At 43.0% G+C, this 17,077-nt stretch overlaps 1 protein-coding gene across 1 annotated transcript; it reads right to left on the bottom strand.

Moving 5' to 3' along the window:
• Window positions 1–4,035: 4,035 nt before the first annotated feature.
• LOC118246471 (uncharacterized) lies at window positions 4,036–13,578 on the bottom strand. Its single transcript, XM_035543602.2, has 11 exons — window positions 12,856–13,578; window positions 11,362–11,496; window positions 10,677–10,801; window positions 10,303–10,371; window positions 9,272–9,385; window positions 8,876–8,991; window positions 8,280–8,335; window positions 6,782–6,834; window positions 6,024–6,151; window positions 5,675–5,831; window positions 4,036–4,568 (listed from the first exon to the last, which is right to left on the bottom strand). Exons 1-11 carry the CDS (start codon window positions 13,561–13,563, stop codon window positions 4,466–4,468), a joined length of 1,764 nt encoding a protein of 587 aa, XP_035399495.2. The 5' UTR covers window positions 13,564–13,578; the 3' UTR covers window positions 4,036–4,465.
• Window positions 13,579–17,077: the final 3,499 nt, after the last annotated feature.

A 17,077-nucleotide genomic window follows, 5' to 3' on the forward strand; every position in this document is an offset into this window, starting at 1 on the left:
CTATAAATTTACAATGTATTTTAGAAAAAATAAAAGACAAACAGATGACAATAAAGGGAAAAAAAAGAAAGAAAGAAAAAAGCAAAAAAAAAAAAAAAAGCTTTCAAGCCTAAGGCTGGATGGGAAAACTAAGGTCAGCTCTCAAGTGGAAGGGAAAAAAGGAGGGCAAAAAGTTAGTCATTGTGATGGAGCCTGGATATGCCGGAGATGCCCATGAATGTGGAAACCAGAGTCACTTGGTCACATGCAAAAGAAATCTCCACCCTTTAGAGCCTCTCCAGATGGCAAGTCATTCTGCAGAGGCAAAACTTCACCCCAGGGCTGGCACAGCATGGGCTGCAACCATCCCTTCTCTTCTGTCAACATCGTCTTGCTCAAATCACATCCAACGGACGTCCGTCTGCAAACCCCAGTTCTAACACCTCTCCCAAGTGGGTGGCATTGCTCCAGAAGTCCCTCACCAGGCCCAGATGTCACAGGGGATGTGACAAGAACCTCAACAAGCCATGAACCAGCCCCAGGTTTATCCTGCATGGGGCCATTTCTGAGTTGCTCTGGCCAAAGCGTTTGGGGTCATCCCTCAAGACGTGCTGTCCCACATGCAGCTACCGAGCAATATATAAGAGGACACTCCAGAAGAGCGCGGCACTCGAACTTTCCACTCGATATCTTTCCTGGAAAACACGATAAATATGTGAGCGAAGCTGCTGGGACATGTCAGATAAGCATCTCCACCCCCTGCTGCGGATTAAGGAAAAAAAAAAAAAAAAAGCCATTCACTGCTCAGCATATTTGGAAAGTCTCTTGTACACAGAGCAGACACCTCCAGACGTCTCCATCGGTGACGTTATTTATAAGTGGACCAAACAGCTTGTTAGGCTAATTGCTCCTGGAGGGATTTAACTCTATTGAGAAGGCCTGAACAGGGCTCAACTGTTCCAGAGCATTAGCTGCCACTCCTCCCTTTGATTTACATCACTCGTAAAATTTTATGGCCAGATTAGAATGAACTTCACTTGCACTGTGTTTTTAGGAAGGTTTTTGTGCCGAATAAAAGCAAAAATCAATGCTGTAACTAATTACAGCCTCAACCAGGAAAGGAAAATCCCTCCAATGGAGGGGGGACGACCCAAAAACCCCCAGAACAGATGCCTTTGGAGGCCCTGCTTCGGACACCTGAGCTCTTAGTCTAAGCATGTTAGGAAAGCAGCAATAATAAAAAAAGCCACAATTTAGGGAAGAGCAATTTTGGACGGAGAAAGACTAATGTGGCTTTTTATGGTAAACAAGAGGGAGCACAAGGGTTCCAGTAAATAGAAGAAGGGAGTGGGTGGTTATCAGTCACTTAGTCTGGAATGTCTTTGAGTCATTTGGCTGCTGAGCTCATTTTTATGGAGGGAAAAGTCTACTTTTGAAATAATTGGTTGCTTTGCGGAGATAATTTGGCCATAGTGTGCATTTTTTTTGATAAATTATGGAACTCCCTGGGCTTCAGTTAATCAGTCACCTTGCTTCACCAACTGTAAAGCTAGGACATAAATCCAAACAAAAAAAAAAAAAACTTTTTTTCTTCTTTCTTTTTACCAGTGAAATACAGCATCGCTGCAAATGGCCTTTATATCTATGCATACATGAAAGGCTGCAAAAAGGAAGGAGAATAAATAAGCCTAGTAAAATATTTACCATTCTAGACGTCAGTAGCCAGGGCCAGATTGATGGGAAATGCTTAGTTTGGGGCTGACAGCCTCTAAATGACCTCGTTACAAGTGCCTCAGTCTTGAAATTTAACATGCACACAAGCTCCAGAGGGACATGCAAGCATTTTGTGCAAGGATTTTGCCGTGTCAGGCACTGGCCCATTGACAGCAGCAGGAATTACAGGTGCTCGGTTCCTCCCAGATGTGCAAAATGCAGATGCTGGAGAGCAGCTCATCCCGACAAGGCTCCAGCTGCCCCCCTTCGTGCCGGACGAGAGCAGATCGTATGCTACATTTCACTTCTGGCCAGGATTTTCCTCCATTTACTGCGTTTTTGCTCAAAATTAATGCTTTTGGGCTGCAGAAGCATTTCCCAAGATGGATTTTTCCACCAAGAAAGGAGCCACAAGAGAAGGACCACTTCATACGGTCAAAGCGTGGGGCTTGGTAGATTTATTTTAAATTAAATAAGTTCTTCCATGTGTCCTGGACACAAGCTCACTATAAACTAATTTGAAATCCATGGAGAAAACCCCCAACAGTCAATTTTTCAGTCCTTCAAGCTGAAATACCTTACCAGTAGTTCATCACCTGGCAAATAAACCTGCCAGCTCAAAACTTTATTAATCATTTTCTGTACCCTACTTGAACTTTTCTAAACTGAACTCGGGAGTACTCTAATTCTCCATCCACTGGTACCAAAAGAAACAAGTAAAAAGCATGTAAGGAGAGGAGTGAAGGCATCATCCTCCTCCTCTACTTCCTCCACTGCTGGAACAGAAACTTCAGAGATGATATTTTAAGGGAGATAACTGCCGTGTCCCCCACGGTATTCCTAGATATAGCCCAATTACTGCAAGTTAGAAAGCCAATACCTTGCTTGATGAGATGGATTTTAAGTTTTTGACTTGGACGGGGAATTTTTTTACATCAATTTCTCCAATTCTGACTCCAGCGTAACAATTCACAATTTTTCTCATTATCTACATTCACTGAGAGAAGCACACCTCAAAAGACCTTGCTTGATTACGTGCCTATATATATTCTTCTAAATTTTAATATTTTAATCTAAGAAGAAAAAAAAAAAAGAATAAAAAAAAGAAAAAAAAAAGGAGAGATGATAAAAATTCCACAGAAAAAGTAGCAGATGTTCCTGAGATCATAGCAAAACAAAGCAACATACTTAGTAGGAACAAATTGTGATGTACAACATTGTTATTTTTCTAACCTTTCTAAAATTACCTATTTGACTGATTTCTTATGTGTAAAAAGAGGCATAAGGCCTTTGCTTCTGTCAAAGTACCATTGTCTCGAATAATTTAGAAGCTCTCTGTTTCAGTGCAATGAGGCTTCCAGCGCACAGACAGATTTAAGACACCTTTAAATTTCTGCAAGACTCCCAAGAATGTGTTTCTTAATACCACTGTAACCAGAGATGTATTTATCGGAGAAGTCCGGCTAAGATCCAAAGCTCTGAATCAATGCGTGTCCCAAAAGAGACGCAGTCATAAGGCTGCTTCACGCACACAGCCGATGGCTCGAGGGGCAAGGAGAGGCTCCATGGCCATATCTGTGTGGGGTGCAGCTCACGGCCACCAGTTCCACCAGTATAGCACCACAGCCTTGAGAAACTGCTAACTGGGAGGGCTGTATAAATGACAAAAGCCATATTTGCCCAAAGCCCTTTGTTCAATAACACATCCCAAATTTGAAATCATGGCTGTGGTATACATAGGCTCAATGATTTTACATTCCAGCACTGGACACCTCTTCTGCTATAACGTTGCTGTAGCAATAAGTGCAAAAACTCTTTTCAAAAAGGAGAAAGTCTTCTTAAAGTCTAATTAAATCTCCTTCAGTGCTAACAGAAGCAGATATTAAAATATGTATGTAATGTATATGTACATGTATAAAATATATGTATATAATCTTCCACGTAACTATTTTCTGTTTCGACGCATTATAAGTAAGCTTAATTTGCAGTACATAATGGCAAGATGTAACTGGGTAGAGAATGGACTGTAGTTTACTTTGGCCAGTGACTAACGTGGATGTTGTGATGAATATGGCATCTAAGTTCAAGTGAATGATGAGAAATTCAGCTTGTTATTGTAATTGAATTACCAGACCCTGGCTTCCCTTCAGACAAGGGAAAATGTGTTTGTATCACTTATTTCATTAGCCTATACATAAACGCTTTTCCTAGAGGACACCTCATTTAGATGCATTTTCTCCTAGTTCTTCGACTTCTCATGCAGTTATAGACAAGACTGTCAAATCAGTGTAGTTTCCTGTAAAAGCTTATGCCCATGTTTTAATGACTGTAACAACCAGAGAGTTCAGAAAGATACAGCTTTTATTTCAAAAACAAATCTGAAAGGACAGAGGAACTGCTACGTGGGTGAGAGTTCCATGTAGCCCCATGTCCTGGTCTTCACGGTGGGGAGCAGATGGCAGTTCAGGAAAAATACCAAAAGACAGAGCATAGAGCAATCCTTCCTTGTGCAAACTTTCTGCAGTCAGCTGTTCAGAAATTTCCTCTAAATTGCCTCCAGACCACCACGGTTAGCAACCACTAAGAGATCCACAAGTAAAAATGTATCTCATTTTTCTCCAAATCCTCTCACAAATTCTTTTTCTCCAAATCCTTTCACACCCCTGACCTCCTGTGACTTTGAGTCCCATACTCAAAACTGTGCATTTTGCAGGAAATAGCATTTCTTGAAAGCTGCTGCCTGTTAATACCGCTGGGACAAGCTTGCAAAAGCTCACGGAGGAGAGCCGTCGCTCACAGGGCGCTGGGAGGAAAGGTTGGGTCCATTGGCTTTGGAACCGAGCTGCAAATTCGGAACCAGTTGGGCAGCTTCATCCCTGCAAGAAGAGCAGAGATGCTGAGCTGGCATCCTGCAGCGACGGGGAAGAACCAGATCCCCCCTCTCACCCTTTTTATTTTCTGACATGGTTTTGATTTGGAAGTAGATATGAGACAGGTGACTAGGCAGATTTTGTCAGCATTATCAAATTAAGCCTGCCTGGGGTAGGTGTAGAAATCTCCAGGACAGTCTGGACTTAGAGAGCGTGCCTTGTTTAAGTTGTACCCAAGACTTTCCATGCAGGGTCATCTCCTCCACAATGCAGCATTTACCAGCCCATGAAGGGAGTGAAACAGATACCTGGCAGCATCTACAGGCCAAGGTTTTCAAGTTCAGTCAGTGTGCATTTTGGGGCTTAGTGGCCTATTTTATGTGCTTTAGAAGTGTCTGCTTTTCAGAAGGAGCTGAGCTCTCAATTTTCTGAAAGTCATCCATGGCATCTGCTCTGACAGCCAATTATCGGTGTTTATTTTAAAAGGCAATCTAAATGTAAACAAGCAAACTTGTCTTTTTTATGAGAGAAAAGACTCAACAGGGAAAAGGCTCCAGTAAAAGATGGAGGTAATTGTGGCAGGAGAAACAGCAACTCACTGAAAAGCATGTATTTTGTCGATATAACCCTCTCCCCTAGAAGAGGCATTCCTGTATTGATTTTCTGAACACTTATCTGTTGTTCTCTAGCCTGACACATACTTGTGTGAGCAAATTTCAACCCATAAATGGTTAGCCTGCTGTTTAGGGTAGAGAACTCGTTCTATTTAAAATGTGAAAGATTGCCTAAACAAGATGCTCTCCAGAGTAAAACATCCACTCACAATATAAACCTATATGGCGACCTATATAAATACCTACATAAACCTATATAACAAACAGCTGAACAAGTGCCTATGGTTTGTTTGCATGCACAAAGTGCTTGCACAATCAATCTTTTTCAAATAATGTATTTTTCAAATTAATAAACACATTAAGCATTAAATAAACATTTCGTTACACAAAATAAAAAATCTGTGCACGTACACTTCAGCTATGTATGGAGCTGTAGCCACATGGGTCAATAGAAGAGGATGGGAATTCTCTACCTCTTCTTGCCCACCATTATTTTACCTGTAATAAAATTCAGCCAAGCCCCAGCCTTGCGTTAACCCGTTCAGCTGGAAATCTGCAATGCACTCATGGAAAACGCCACTTCCAGTCAGGCCATTATACACCACAGGGCAAGCTTGCTTATCCAGCCTCGCAGAAACATCAAAGTATTTGCCACCTTTGGTAAGAGTAAAAAGGGAAGAGTGTCTCCAGTCTTCAGTCATTTAATCTACAAAAATTACAAAATCTACTATTTCTACTTATGGTTCTCTTCTTATGTTTTTGTAAAGAGCAATACTTTTCCTCTCTGCTTTGTAAATTGCCTAAGATCTTTGACCAAGGCATATTTTCAGAACTGCATTTAGCTTACCAGCAGTAAAACTGACTCTGTATTCATCCCTGATAACACCATCATCAGCCATCTCGGCCAGCGAGGCATTGGACCACTCAATCCCGGCCTTCTTCCCATCAGGGAAAAAAACATAACCTACAGTAAGGCTGAAGGGGAAAGAAATGGAGCAGAGCTAAAGTTCAATCGAAGCTCAAATGGACCAGCACACTGGCCTTCCAGGGGAGCTCAACATCAAGCATGGCCTTCACCCTGGCCAGCAGTAGGAATACATAAAAATGGTTATATCTTGGGATCTTGTGAAGGCTGAGCAGGGGATGCCATGCATACAGAAAAGGAGATGAGGAGCGCAGGATGGACTGTGAAGTGGGAAGGATGGACAGGCAGGTCACTTGGTCCCACTTGGTCACAGAGCTGAAGGGCCAGGAATGCAGGGATTTAAGCTCTCCACCCTTCCCAGAAGCATAACGTTAGGCTGAAAAATAGCTGGAAGTGCTCGATTTGTAGCTCTAAATCATCTAGACAGTAAGACAGACAGCTGCATCAGCCAAACAATAACTGAGTGGAAAGGAAGCAATCAGAGGTAAAAGCTGTCCTTCTAACTAATTGCAAATGGAAAACTCGGCAGAGGGAGTGGAAAGCATGAAAAAAAAGGGTGTGGATGGAAATCTGGCTATGCAGGTTTAAAGCAAGAATGTGCATAAAGTTATCTTGCAGAGCAACTTCTGTCACCTTTGAGATGCATGTTTTCATCCGTGTAAACTTCCTTGGTTACTTACTTAGTTGTGGTAGCTGGCATATTTATAACTGTTAAATGTGCTGCAGTCCCATCCTGAAAGACAGCAATAAAGAAAAAACAGCCTGATTTGTATGGATCATATGCTGACTTGACTAAGAAGACACTGGATACAACTCAGATTACGCAGGGTGCTATTACTTGATACTTTTAAATCTTCTCAGTACATCTTCCATGAAAATCTGGCTGCAAAGTCCAAGAATATAAACCAGACACATTAAGGACAAATTAAGGACGGTAATGCAATTAAAAGTCCACAGAAGGCAGACATAAAAGGAGGGAAACAATACGTGCAGAGATCTCAGCTAGCTGCATTCAGAACTGCTGGGCAGCCTCTCAAAATTGGCCCTGCTTTGACCAGACATCTCTTCTAACCTTACTATTCTATGCCTCAGAGCAATATGCAGGAAAAAAAAGTTAAATAAGAAGGAGCTGGAATCTCATGGTTTTATTCATTTCTATTCCGTCCTTGAGTCTGAATCTCTCCATGCTCTGCTTGAGCTGCTTAAAGGCAAGTCTAAGCCTATGTTGCCATGTTATAAATGTACACATACTCCAAACTTCAATCAGTGATTAATTCCTTTTTAACAAACAGTCAGATGGCTTTTAATTAGGAGGGGAAAAGCAACAGCCATTTTGAGTCCTGGATAACTATAAAGAAAAAGGAGAGGTTAATGACCGATTAGGCACACCACAGCACAAATCCAGAGTCTTATTACAAGGTACATATGCATAAGTTCAATCACATCAGTGACTGGATCTGCACGTATGTGGGATTTTCCAAGGTGTGTTTTTCTCTTGGCCAACATATACCCAGGAAAGATTTTTTCTTCTGCCTTCGGTATTAACTTCTGTAATGCTGCCTCTAACAGTGAGCTTAGACTTCTTTACGCCTGCACTGGTGAAGGAAATGCCTTTTCAGAAGCATCTGCTCGGGTTTCATGCCAGCTTGTATTGCCAGGGTTCAGAATTTCCCCAGGCTGTGCTCCCAGCGGCCACTCCTCCAGCACAGCCACAACAGCAAAGCATAGAATTAGAGCTGAGCACAGGCGGAAATATTTGCTGACTGTTGTCATAACGGCTTAAGATGCTTACAAATATCTCAGGCTCTCAGTTACTGTGAATCAGCACTGCATCACCTCCACTGAGCCCTGGGTGTCTGCAGCAGGAGAGAATCTGTCCTGTAAAGCTGCCTTTTTTTTTTTTTTTTTTCTAAAAAAGCCAAAACAAACAGTTTCAAATTGCCAAAACAATTCTTGGTTCAACCCATGTAGCAAAATCTCATTTTTTACACACCTGGCTCTGCTTCTGAGAGGTGCTTGCAACATTGATACGTGCTAATGAGAGCACCAGTTAGCACTGCTGATTGCACACCGTGGGTGATCCCAATGCGTTATGTCAGGATACTCAACTATGACTGATACGTTCAGAAACACCTCCAATGCCATGGTTAAATAGCATGTTGGCATGTTAATACCTACCTCAAAACGTGCCAAAATCATAACATAACGGTAAATCTCAGACCAGTTCCTGACACCTGCAAAGAAGAACAAAGTCACCGACCCTCAAGTTTGTCATTGCTGGAAAACATGAAGCAATATACCCGAATTAACATTAACTTTGGATAAAGAAGTCCTCCACTAGCTGATAACATGCTAGCATATGCACGTCCCCAAAACAGCAATGGAATTGTTCCTCTTTTTCCATTAATTCAAGGTCACTAGAATTGAAAGGGGAGCAGAGTAACGTGCCAAGTCAGACTGGCAACAGGTTTACATATTGACCAAAACTAGGAAAATGTCACCAAAAATATTTTAATATCTCCAAGTGTGTCAGTGCCTTTGCAGCAGCTCAGGAGGCTTGAATGAACCAAATTCCCTCCGTCGCAAATCTCTACGTTCATCTGACCCAGCTGACAAATGACATTTAGCCATCAAAATGGAATTTACTGTGAAATGTCTTTATTTATGCCCCTTTGTGAAACCGGCTATTTCTAAAGACAATCTTTAGCCTGACTGTCCTAGCAGTAACAGCAGTAAAGGCTGCTGAGCAAGGGAATTGTTTCTGCTGCTGTTACCATAAGAGTGGCTCCGAATGCCTTTGAGGGAAAGTTCAGTTTTCTCATGATTTTCTATTTCAATTTCTCCAACAGACTGGCCCCACTGCTCATGTCGGAAATGTTGTTCCCTTTGTCTAGAAGAAAGAAAACAGTGAATTGACAAAGGCCAAATCAATAAAGCTGCTGGTAAGGAGGCCACAGTGCTGATCTGATGGATTTACATCCCAAAATGAAGGAGAGATTTCAAGAGCATCTGGATCACAGCTATGCCAGATTCTACACATTAGCAACCACTTTCACATTTCCCAGTTATAGTACAAAATGCCTGTTACCTGTAACAACAGAGGCCAGACCCTCAAGAGGTCTGTAGAATAATTACTATTAACCCCAGAAGACCTTACTCTTGCCTCTCACTTTTTGACCCTTTGGAAAAACTCAATGGTCCATGGTTCCTGGGCAAAAGCGCGGGCAAATGTGCTGGGGTGACTGTCGACACTGAAGTTGAAGACTTCTGTGAAGTTCTCCCAGCTAGGAAAAGAAGGGAAAAACCAAAAGCCATTATTAGCTTGCAGGTCGCACAAGGCCAAGTTGTGCACTTGCTACTCTGACCATGGTGACCACTGCACGTTATTGTGTTAGGAAATTTCTGATTTATGTAATTTTTAGTATGTCATTAGTTTTCTAGAAAACAAATGAAAGGAAACAGAGCATGGAAATGACGGCCTGTAGAACAGCACAGCAAGGATCCACAGATTACCAAGGAAGGGAAGCTGGAAGGGCAGAGCTTCAAGCAAAAGGATAAGGATGCTGTTTTCTCTCATGTGGTCTGTTCAGAGGTACACATGCAGCACTGTGCCAGAAATGCTGAGCTACTTTGATAGCAAATCATTTTTAATCAGACAACTAGAGTCCATAAAGCAGGTAGAATTTGCATTGCTGGGAAGTGATGGCAGAACAAGAAAGCAGAGGCAAGGGTTTACTTTGTGCACATGACCCTTTGAAAACAGTAACTATGTGGAAAAGAGAAACAAAACCACAAATAAATATTTCTGAATAAAGAATGTGGTTTGGAGCTCTTTTTCTTATGTACTGTTTCCTAGTTGTGTGAACAGAGCTCCTATAGAAATGTATGCTAGAATCATTCCATGACTGTTAATTGCTCACATTTTATTTCTACTATTAATAGGAAAAATGCAGGAAACAATGCCAGACAACAGCACCAATGTATTTTGGGACTACAGCACTCTGTAGAAGCTCTAAAATCCTTTTAAAGCAGTTTCTCCAAATAAAAATGCACCAGACATTGAAGTCTTTGGTGTGATAACTTCCTAAATAACAAATAGTGAGGTTACCACTTTGCAGTCAGTTTGGTTTCATTTCCTGAAGAACCAAACCTCTAACCACAAACCTCCTATACATCCCAAAGCAAAGTGAAATGTTCTTACTGAAAAGAGAATTTAACTGGTACAAGTTCTCCTTCTTCTTCACTCCACTGCTGTCGGTAGGGACCTTTTCTGTAAGACAAAGCACTATAATTTTGTAACATCCCTAAAGAGCAAAATGTTTCTTACACATTTGATAATGGAATCAACAAGACACTGCAGAAGAATGATGTTATTGTGTGCTAAGGTAGAATAGTAATCCCCTATTACAACCCAACACTGGCTGTAGATATTACCAGCTGTATTTTCATTGCATAGAAAGCATTGTGTGCTATTGTTACCAAGTTGCATCTGGTTCAAGTTGGTTAATTAAATTTTCAGGTAGTGTTCAAAAAGCCTTGGTCTTCTGTGTATGAAACGATAAAGTGCTGTAGTACCTAAGTAATCCATCGAAGCTTATTTTCCAGCGTGCTTGGAGCTCTAAGTACTCAATAGTGAGCCCTCCTCCACTCCAAATCTCTTCAGATTCGTCACTCACCATCATGTTTGGATGTTGTGGGTGCTAAAAAGACATTTCAGGGAAAACATTTGTGTAAGTCGTATGTGGGGATGCAACACGGGTGATTTCCTCTCTGACAGTCCTCTGCAGGAGGAACGTATGATTGAATTGGCTTTTCAGTTCTGCCTGCTTTCTGGTAACCACATATTGGAAAAGGAAAATTCTACCTAAAACACCAGAGTTATCAGATAGCATGTTATTGCTTCAAATGATACAACTGAATTACTTGTGTGAAGGGAGGCCACTGTAAAAGCCCAGCTCCTTATGCTAGTGACTCTGTCAAACTTATATCCAAGCAGATACAGGGCTCAGGGCCTGTTTTTCTGCCAGTGACTGCTGCTGTTATCACTGGAAGGGAACTCCAGAGACAGGCTTTAAGAAGGAAGACAAGACCAAGCATCAGTTCTAATATCAGTGCCTTTAGTCACAGCACCAATGCTTTACTGCTAGGACGTTAATGTAGTGAAGATGCAGAGCACATTAATTTTTGCTCGGGCCCCTAACACAAGTTCAAGGTAGGAGTTAAGCACTGCTCTTGAATGTCAGCCCACTCCACCACTTACTTCAAACTCTCCTATTCCATCCACCCTCAGGAAGAGCCACATCTCACAGATCCCGTGAGGCCGTTTGGCAAGGCGAGCAATCACAAAGGTCTTGTTGGTCTCCACAAAGCCCGTGAAGTAAACCGAATCGAACGCCTAGGGAAAGGAAATGGACTTCAGCTCCAGCTGGAGGCAGGAAGGGAGGGGGAGAAGACGAGTAATTCTTTGTTTTCCATGTTTCTTTTTAAGAGCTGAATTTTACTTTCACTTTCTCTATCTAATACCACACCGTTCATTGACTCAAAAGCTTTATCCCTTTCTTCTTTGCCCATTTCCTCAACAGGACCAACACGGAAAGCAGAGAGGGAGCAGGTGAGAAGCAGTTTTAGAGAGGGACCATAATTATTGCATGCTAGCCACAGACAAGGAGAACTATTACGGAGAAGTAAGATGACTATTTTGCAATGGGATGTTCCTTCGACCAAAATCCTTACAACATGTGTCCTAAAAAAGACTGTCTGTGAAAAGGGAATTGAGCCCCAAATATGCTGCTCCCCCATCTAGCTCCAAATTGAATACAGGACAACTTATATTTACAGGAAACATAGAACTAAAAATGAAAAAGAAAGAAAAAGAGAGCAAGCCATAGAAAACCTAGCACTTCGCTGCCATGATTACCACTTGGGCTAGGGACAGAAGTCCACAACTTCAAATTCAGATGTGTATTTTAACGTATATGTGCGGAACATAAAGTGAACTTTCCCAAGCTGGAACGTGGAAATTAAGATTTTTGTATGCATGTTTGGGCATGGATAAAGTTCTGCTTCCAAAAATTTATCCATCATAAGATGCCAAAAATACTAAAACCTGATGATTATAGTCCTTATGCACACAGGTAAGAGGGTATTTTGACAGCACAGAGTGAGCCTACTGGATGCCAGAGGGACCATTTCTGGAAGGTTTTTCCGGATCATTTTTTGGCCTGTCTTGTAAATGTTGCTCCAGGTCAAAAAACAATCTGGAAAAAACTTCCTTCTGGAAGGTTTCCTTTCTGGAAAAAAACTGCAAGGGACAGTCAAAGTGAAATGCCCACCGTGCCCTCCCAGGGATGTGTCGAGCGGAGAAGAAGGATGTGGGTCAGGCGGTGAGGGATGCCCAGCACCAGGATGCAGGGGCTGGGGCTCCTGGGGGTGCAGGTCCTAGAGGTGCTGGGGTGCAGGGGATGCAAAGGGGTGCAGGGGATGCAGAGAGGTGCAGGGGACGCAGAGGGGTGCGGGTCCTGCACGCAGCGTTCCTAGGGATGTGTGTCTAGGAGGAATGGGAGTTCTGCGGGTATGTGCATCCATGGGGATGGAGGGGATGGTGGTGCTGGGGTTGGGGTTGCAGCGGGATGGGGATGCTGGGGAGATGGGGTGCCAAGGAAAGGGAGTGCCAGGGAAAGGGGTGCCAAGGAAAGGGGTGCCAGGGAAGGGGGTGCCAGTGAAAGGAGTGCCAGGGACGCTGCAGGACACTCACATGAGGGTCAGGCCAGATCAGGCGCGGCTTGCGGGGCTCCTCGGTCCCTCCGGCGACCACCCGCTGCCGCCAGGCTCCGTGGAAGAGCAGGAGCCCGGCCAGAGCCCAGCGCTTCAGCGGGACCCGAGCTCCGGGGCCGGCCGCCCTCAGCGCCCCGAGCAGCGCCAGCAGCGCGGCCGCCAGCAGCGCCAGCAGCGCCGGCATCGCGGGGCCGGCCTGGGGGGGTCCCGAGCCGGGCCGGGGGGGTCCAAGAGCCGGGATGAGGGGGCTCAGAGCCGGGACAGGGGGCCCGGAGCCGGGATGGGGAGCTCGGAGCCGGGCTCGGAACCGCAGCAGGGCCTCGCCCCCAGGGACAGCGCCGGCTCCGGCTGCCGCCAAACCCCGCCTCGGAGCCGGCGCTGAGGGCGCTTTCGTCGGCTTGGCCCTACGGTTGAAGGTTGAGGCCGTTCCCGGCCCTTGGGTCGGGATATCAGTGGCTGGTTTGGGGTTTCTGGACCGGTTTCGCTCGGCTTTCAGCTTCTGTGGGTGCTCATTGCCAGCTCCAGGCGATGGGCATGGAAAAGGCTTGGCAGCGCTCTCTGGACAAGCCATGAGCAAGACTGGCAGCAGGCAGCCTTTCAGCCTCCTTCGCAGGTGCCATTTCTGGAAGCCGTATTTTTGATGGCTTTTGGCAGGCTGCACAATAGGTCCCTTTATTCCTCCTCTCATTTCCCTGCTCTACATTAAATGCAGTCTCTGGAAAGGTTGAAGTTCAGATGCTCTTGCTTTGGAGAAAGATGGGGCTCACTGCTTCCACGCTTTCATTTTCTGAGTGTCTGGGCTCTGCTAGTCCTACAGATTTCTCATTGGGAATATATAGTCTTTTAAGGGACTGCTGTGCATTTCCTCTGCCCCTATGTTCATGTTTCTATCTATCCTTCAAAAGTCTTTAGTGGCTTAATGTTCATTTTATCTTCTTAAAAAGCTTCCTTACTTCTACACAGTTCCCTTTTTCTGAGACTGGGCACAACAGCAAATTATTGGTTTATTGCTATCATCAGGCATCAAGAGTAGAAGGGCAGGAACTAAAACGCAGAAGGCACCAGAGACAACAAGGTTCAGAAATTTATTTCAGTAAATCGCCATTGCTTCAGTTAATATTCAAGGAGCAAGTGTTAAAGTTAACCACATACAGTAGGCAGAGAGCCAGCAGAGAGGAAAAAAAAAAAAAAAAGATTATTTTCTTGTTTCAGATTGTGCCACAGAGGGACAGAAAACACTCACAAAATAGGAGATGTGTCACAATGTTATCACTCTGTACCTGCAACAGAGCAGATAATGGGTCAAAACAGAGAAAGGCTGCAAGGGAACGGATTATGAAAAACAGCTTTTATTTTTAGTTAAAATGTAAATAAAACATTGACACAAAGCAGCGTTTAATGGGGAAGCATCCACACAAATGACAAATCTTTGGCACGTTGCAAACATGCATAATTAAACCTTCAACAGCGCTGGTCGGCTTGAGATGTAAGGGCCTATGGCAAACGACATATTCCTGTAAACACTTTATTTTTTTCCTAATGCAATCTGCGAGCAGCTTTACTGCCCTTTGCCAAACCGTTGGAATCCTTATACAAATCATTTGAATTTCAGTATTTGCATTTCTAAGGGCAGGAACAACGGGGCATGCATATTTCATATGTTCCTCTGTTACGTGAAGTATTCAAAAACTCCCACAATTTAAACAACACGTTGGTTAAGGTATTGTGGCTGTCTCTGTGGAATCTATAACAGAGATAAGCCCCGTTCCTTCCTACGAGGACGGGAAGCATGGAAACAATTTGCTTCGTACAGCATTATGTTTCAACATTTCTTAGGTAATTTGTTTGAGGACTTGAAGTTATCTCTGGCAAACAATTTATCTTGGCAGCATTGTTTGCTGTGGAAGTGGGTTCCAAAACAGCAGGACTTGCAGAAGAACCGAAGTCCTGACATGTCTGGTAATGCTTTTCGCATGGCAAAAACAACACCGTGCATATTAAAATGAGCCTGCCTAAGCTCTGCTCTGCACACTTAGCAAAAATGTGGGGAGGAAAATATTTGACTGATTTGTTTGTTTTTGAGTTCAGGAGGAAATGAGAAACCTGCACAGTGCTAAAAATACAGAGAACAAAGTAAGATGAATCTAAGACTTTCTGGTTAGCATAAATTTGCTGACTTGCCCTTAAGCATCTGCCATATTGACTGTGAAAATTCCCATTGTGTAGTCAACATAGTGAACACTGCGCCTTTTAAAACCATCTGACTGGCAAAAGAAATTGGTATAGTACAACTATATTCTATCAAAATGCCTCAGCACCCTCAGAAATTGAGGTTAAAAATTCTGCAATATCAGATTGAGTCCCTCAAGGAAGCTCTGAGGTCCAAACTGGTTCTCTAGATCTTTGCACAAACTGTATTTGCTGTTCGAAGCTATCCAATCTCTCTAGCAGTGTTTGAGCAGAAATCAGAGCTAACATGAAAAAAATGCTTCCTGGTCTCGAATCCTTAGAGAGCTGCAAATGAAAGTGGATTTTCAGAACTACATCCACGAATAATGGCTAGTGTCACGTGTGTAGTACAAGACCCAGATGTGACTGAACTTTGAGAAGGCTCAGATCTGGGAGAGAATGTCCTAGTTTCAGCCTAACTTCACATCACGTGACATTATATAATACATTTTTTTTTAATTGTCAAATAACTGCTTTGTCTTTACACCTTTTCTCCTTCAATTTGCATCTGGAGAAGTGTACACTGTCTGCCAATGTCAGCACGGCCATATGACTAACACATTTTAAGATGCCCTACAGCTGTGGAAGTAAGTGAGACACCATGCAGTGGACCAAAGGAGTGACATGAAGGGACACTGAAGTGACAAGTTATTAAACATCAGTTCCACCGAAATGGATTGCAACACTTCCACTGATTTAGAAGCTCTTCCTGGTAAAGCACAAGCAGGAACTGCTGGAGCAGGTAACCAACCTTTTGGGCACAACAACATGCAGAGTCCTGTCTCGTCAACACTGCTAAATATTAAAAAAAATAGAGAATTCAACTTTTTTTGTGTCTTCTGGGTAACTGTTGTGTATCAGCCATCCTAACATAGAAGCAGAAGCAAGGCAGTATGCTTCAGTTTTCTTGAGGGGTAAGCTCATTAAGCACTGCATCATCATAACTATCTATCCAAGAAAACTTGGTTTGCTTCATTTTGTTTGGATAAATGACATATTAGTTATATTAGGGAGAATATGGAGAGAGAAGGAAGTTTTAGGAAAAGGTCAACTCCTATGATTTTGTGTGCATAAATGTTTGCATACTGTCATTTCAATAGCAGAGTTTGGCAATAGAATAATTTCTTCCAGCTGAAGCCCAGCTGTTGGGAAATAGAAGACTAGACACAAAAGCAAGCTCGCCTGAAATCCCTAATATTTCAGGACAGAAGCAGAAGAAAATGAAAATAAATAAATAAATAAATAAATAGAAACACATATAGACATGTAGGCGGCTGTATTTTATTGCACTTATCAGCATGCAGAACTCGTTATGCACTTGCTGCCGATGTCCCACTAGATGGTGTTCATGCTACAAGAAGAAAAAAATCAGGATGGAAAAGTGTACCCGAGTTATGATAATGTCATCTTTCAGCATTTTTTTTAATGTGTTTTAAAATGCATCTTCAGCTCACACACTGCCAAGATTGCTATTTTGCATCTCATTTTCAAGGCTACCGGGTATCTACTTTTCCTAATACGCCGTGGAAAATACTGAATGATAGTCATGTGCTAGTATTTCCCCGTGAAACAGTTCATCTAATTTAACTACAGATGTTGAGCCTAAACCAAATTGGTTCACCAATTTTGGTTCACCAAATTTAGTAAACGGGAACTGAAAAACCTGCTAACTTAGGTGCCTCAAATCGTTCTCCTGAGACTCCCTGAACTAAATAGCCACGAAGAAACAAGGTTTCTCCTTAACGAAAGAGGAGCCACGAAGAAACACCACTGTGACACTGAGCACGGGACATCATGCAAAAACCCTTGGTGGACATCCTGAGGTAAAACCCCTGGGATCTGCAGCCAGTTATCACAGGGGCAGGTAGATGTGGTGCTGTGAGACTATAATGCCACACAGAGGTATCACTGTAGAAGCTGTGAACACACTTTTAACCCAAAATTATGATTTTATTAAACATTTGCGGGGAAAA

Source organism: Cygnus atratus, chromosome 12 (genome assembly GCF_013377495.2).
Source record: "Cygnus atratus isolate AKBS03 ecotype Queensland, Australia chromosome 12, CAtr_DNAZoo_HiC_assembly, whole genome shotgun sequence".
NCBI classification, from domain to species: Eukaryota; Metazoa; Chordata; class Aves; order Anseriformes; family Anatidae; genus Cygnus; species Cygnus atratus.

Coding starts and splice junctions, on each gene's coding strand:
- LOC118246471 (XM_035543602.2), bottom strand. CDS start 13,563: ATGAGAGGAGGAATAAAGGGACCTATTGTGCAGCCTGCCAAAAGCCAT. Junction 11,497..12,855: donor TGATCTGGCCTGACCCTCAT/GTGAGTGTCCTG, acceptor TCCTTTCCCTAG/GCGTTCGATTCGGTTTACTT. Junction 6,152..6,781: donor ATGCCAGCTACCACAACTAA/GTAAGTAACCAA, acceptor TTTCCCCTTCAG/CCTTACTGTAGGTTATGTTT.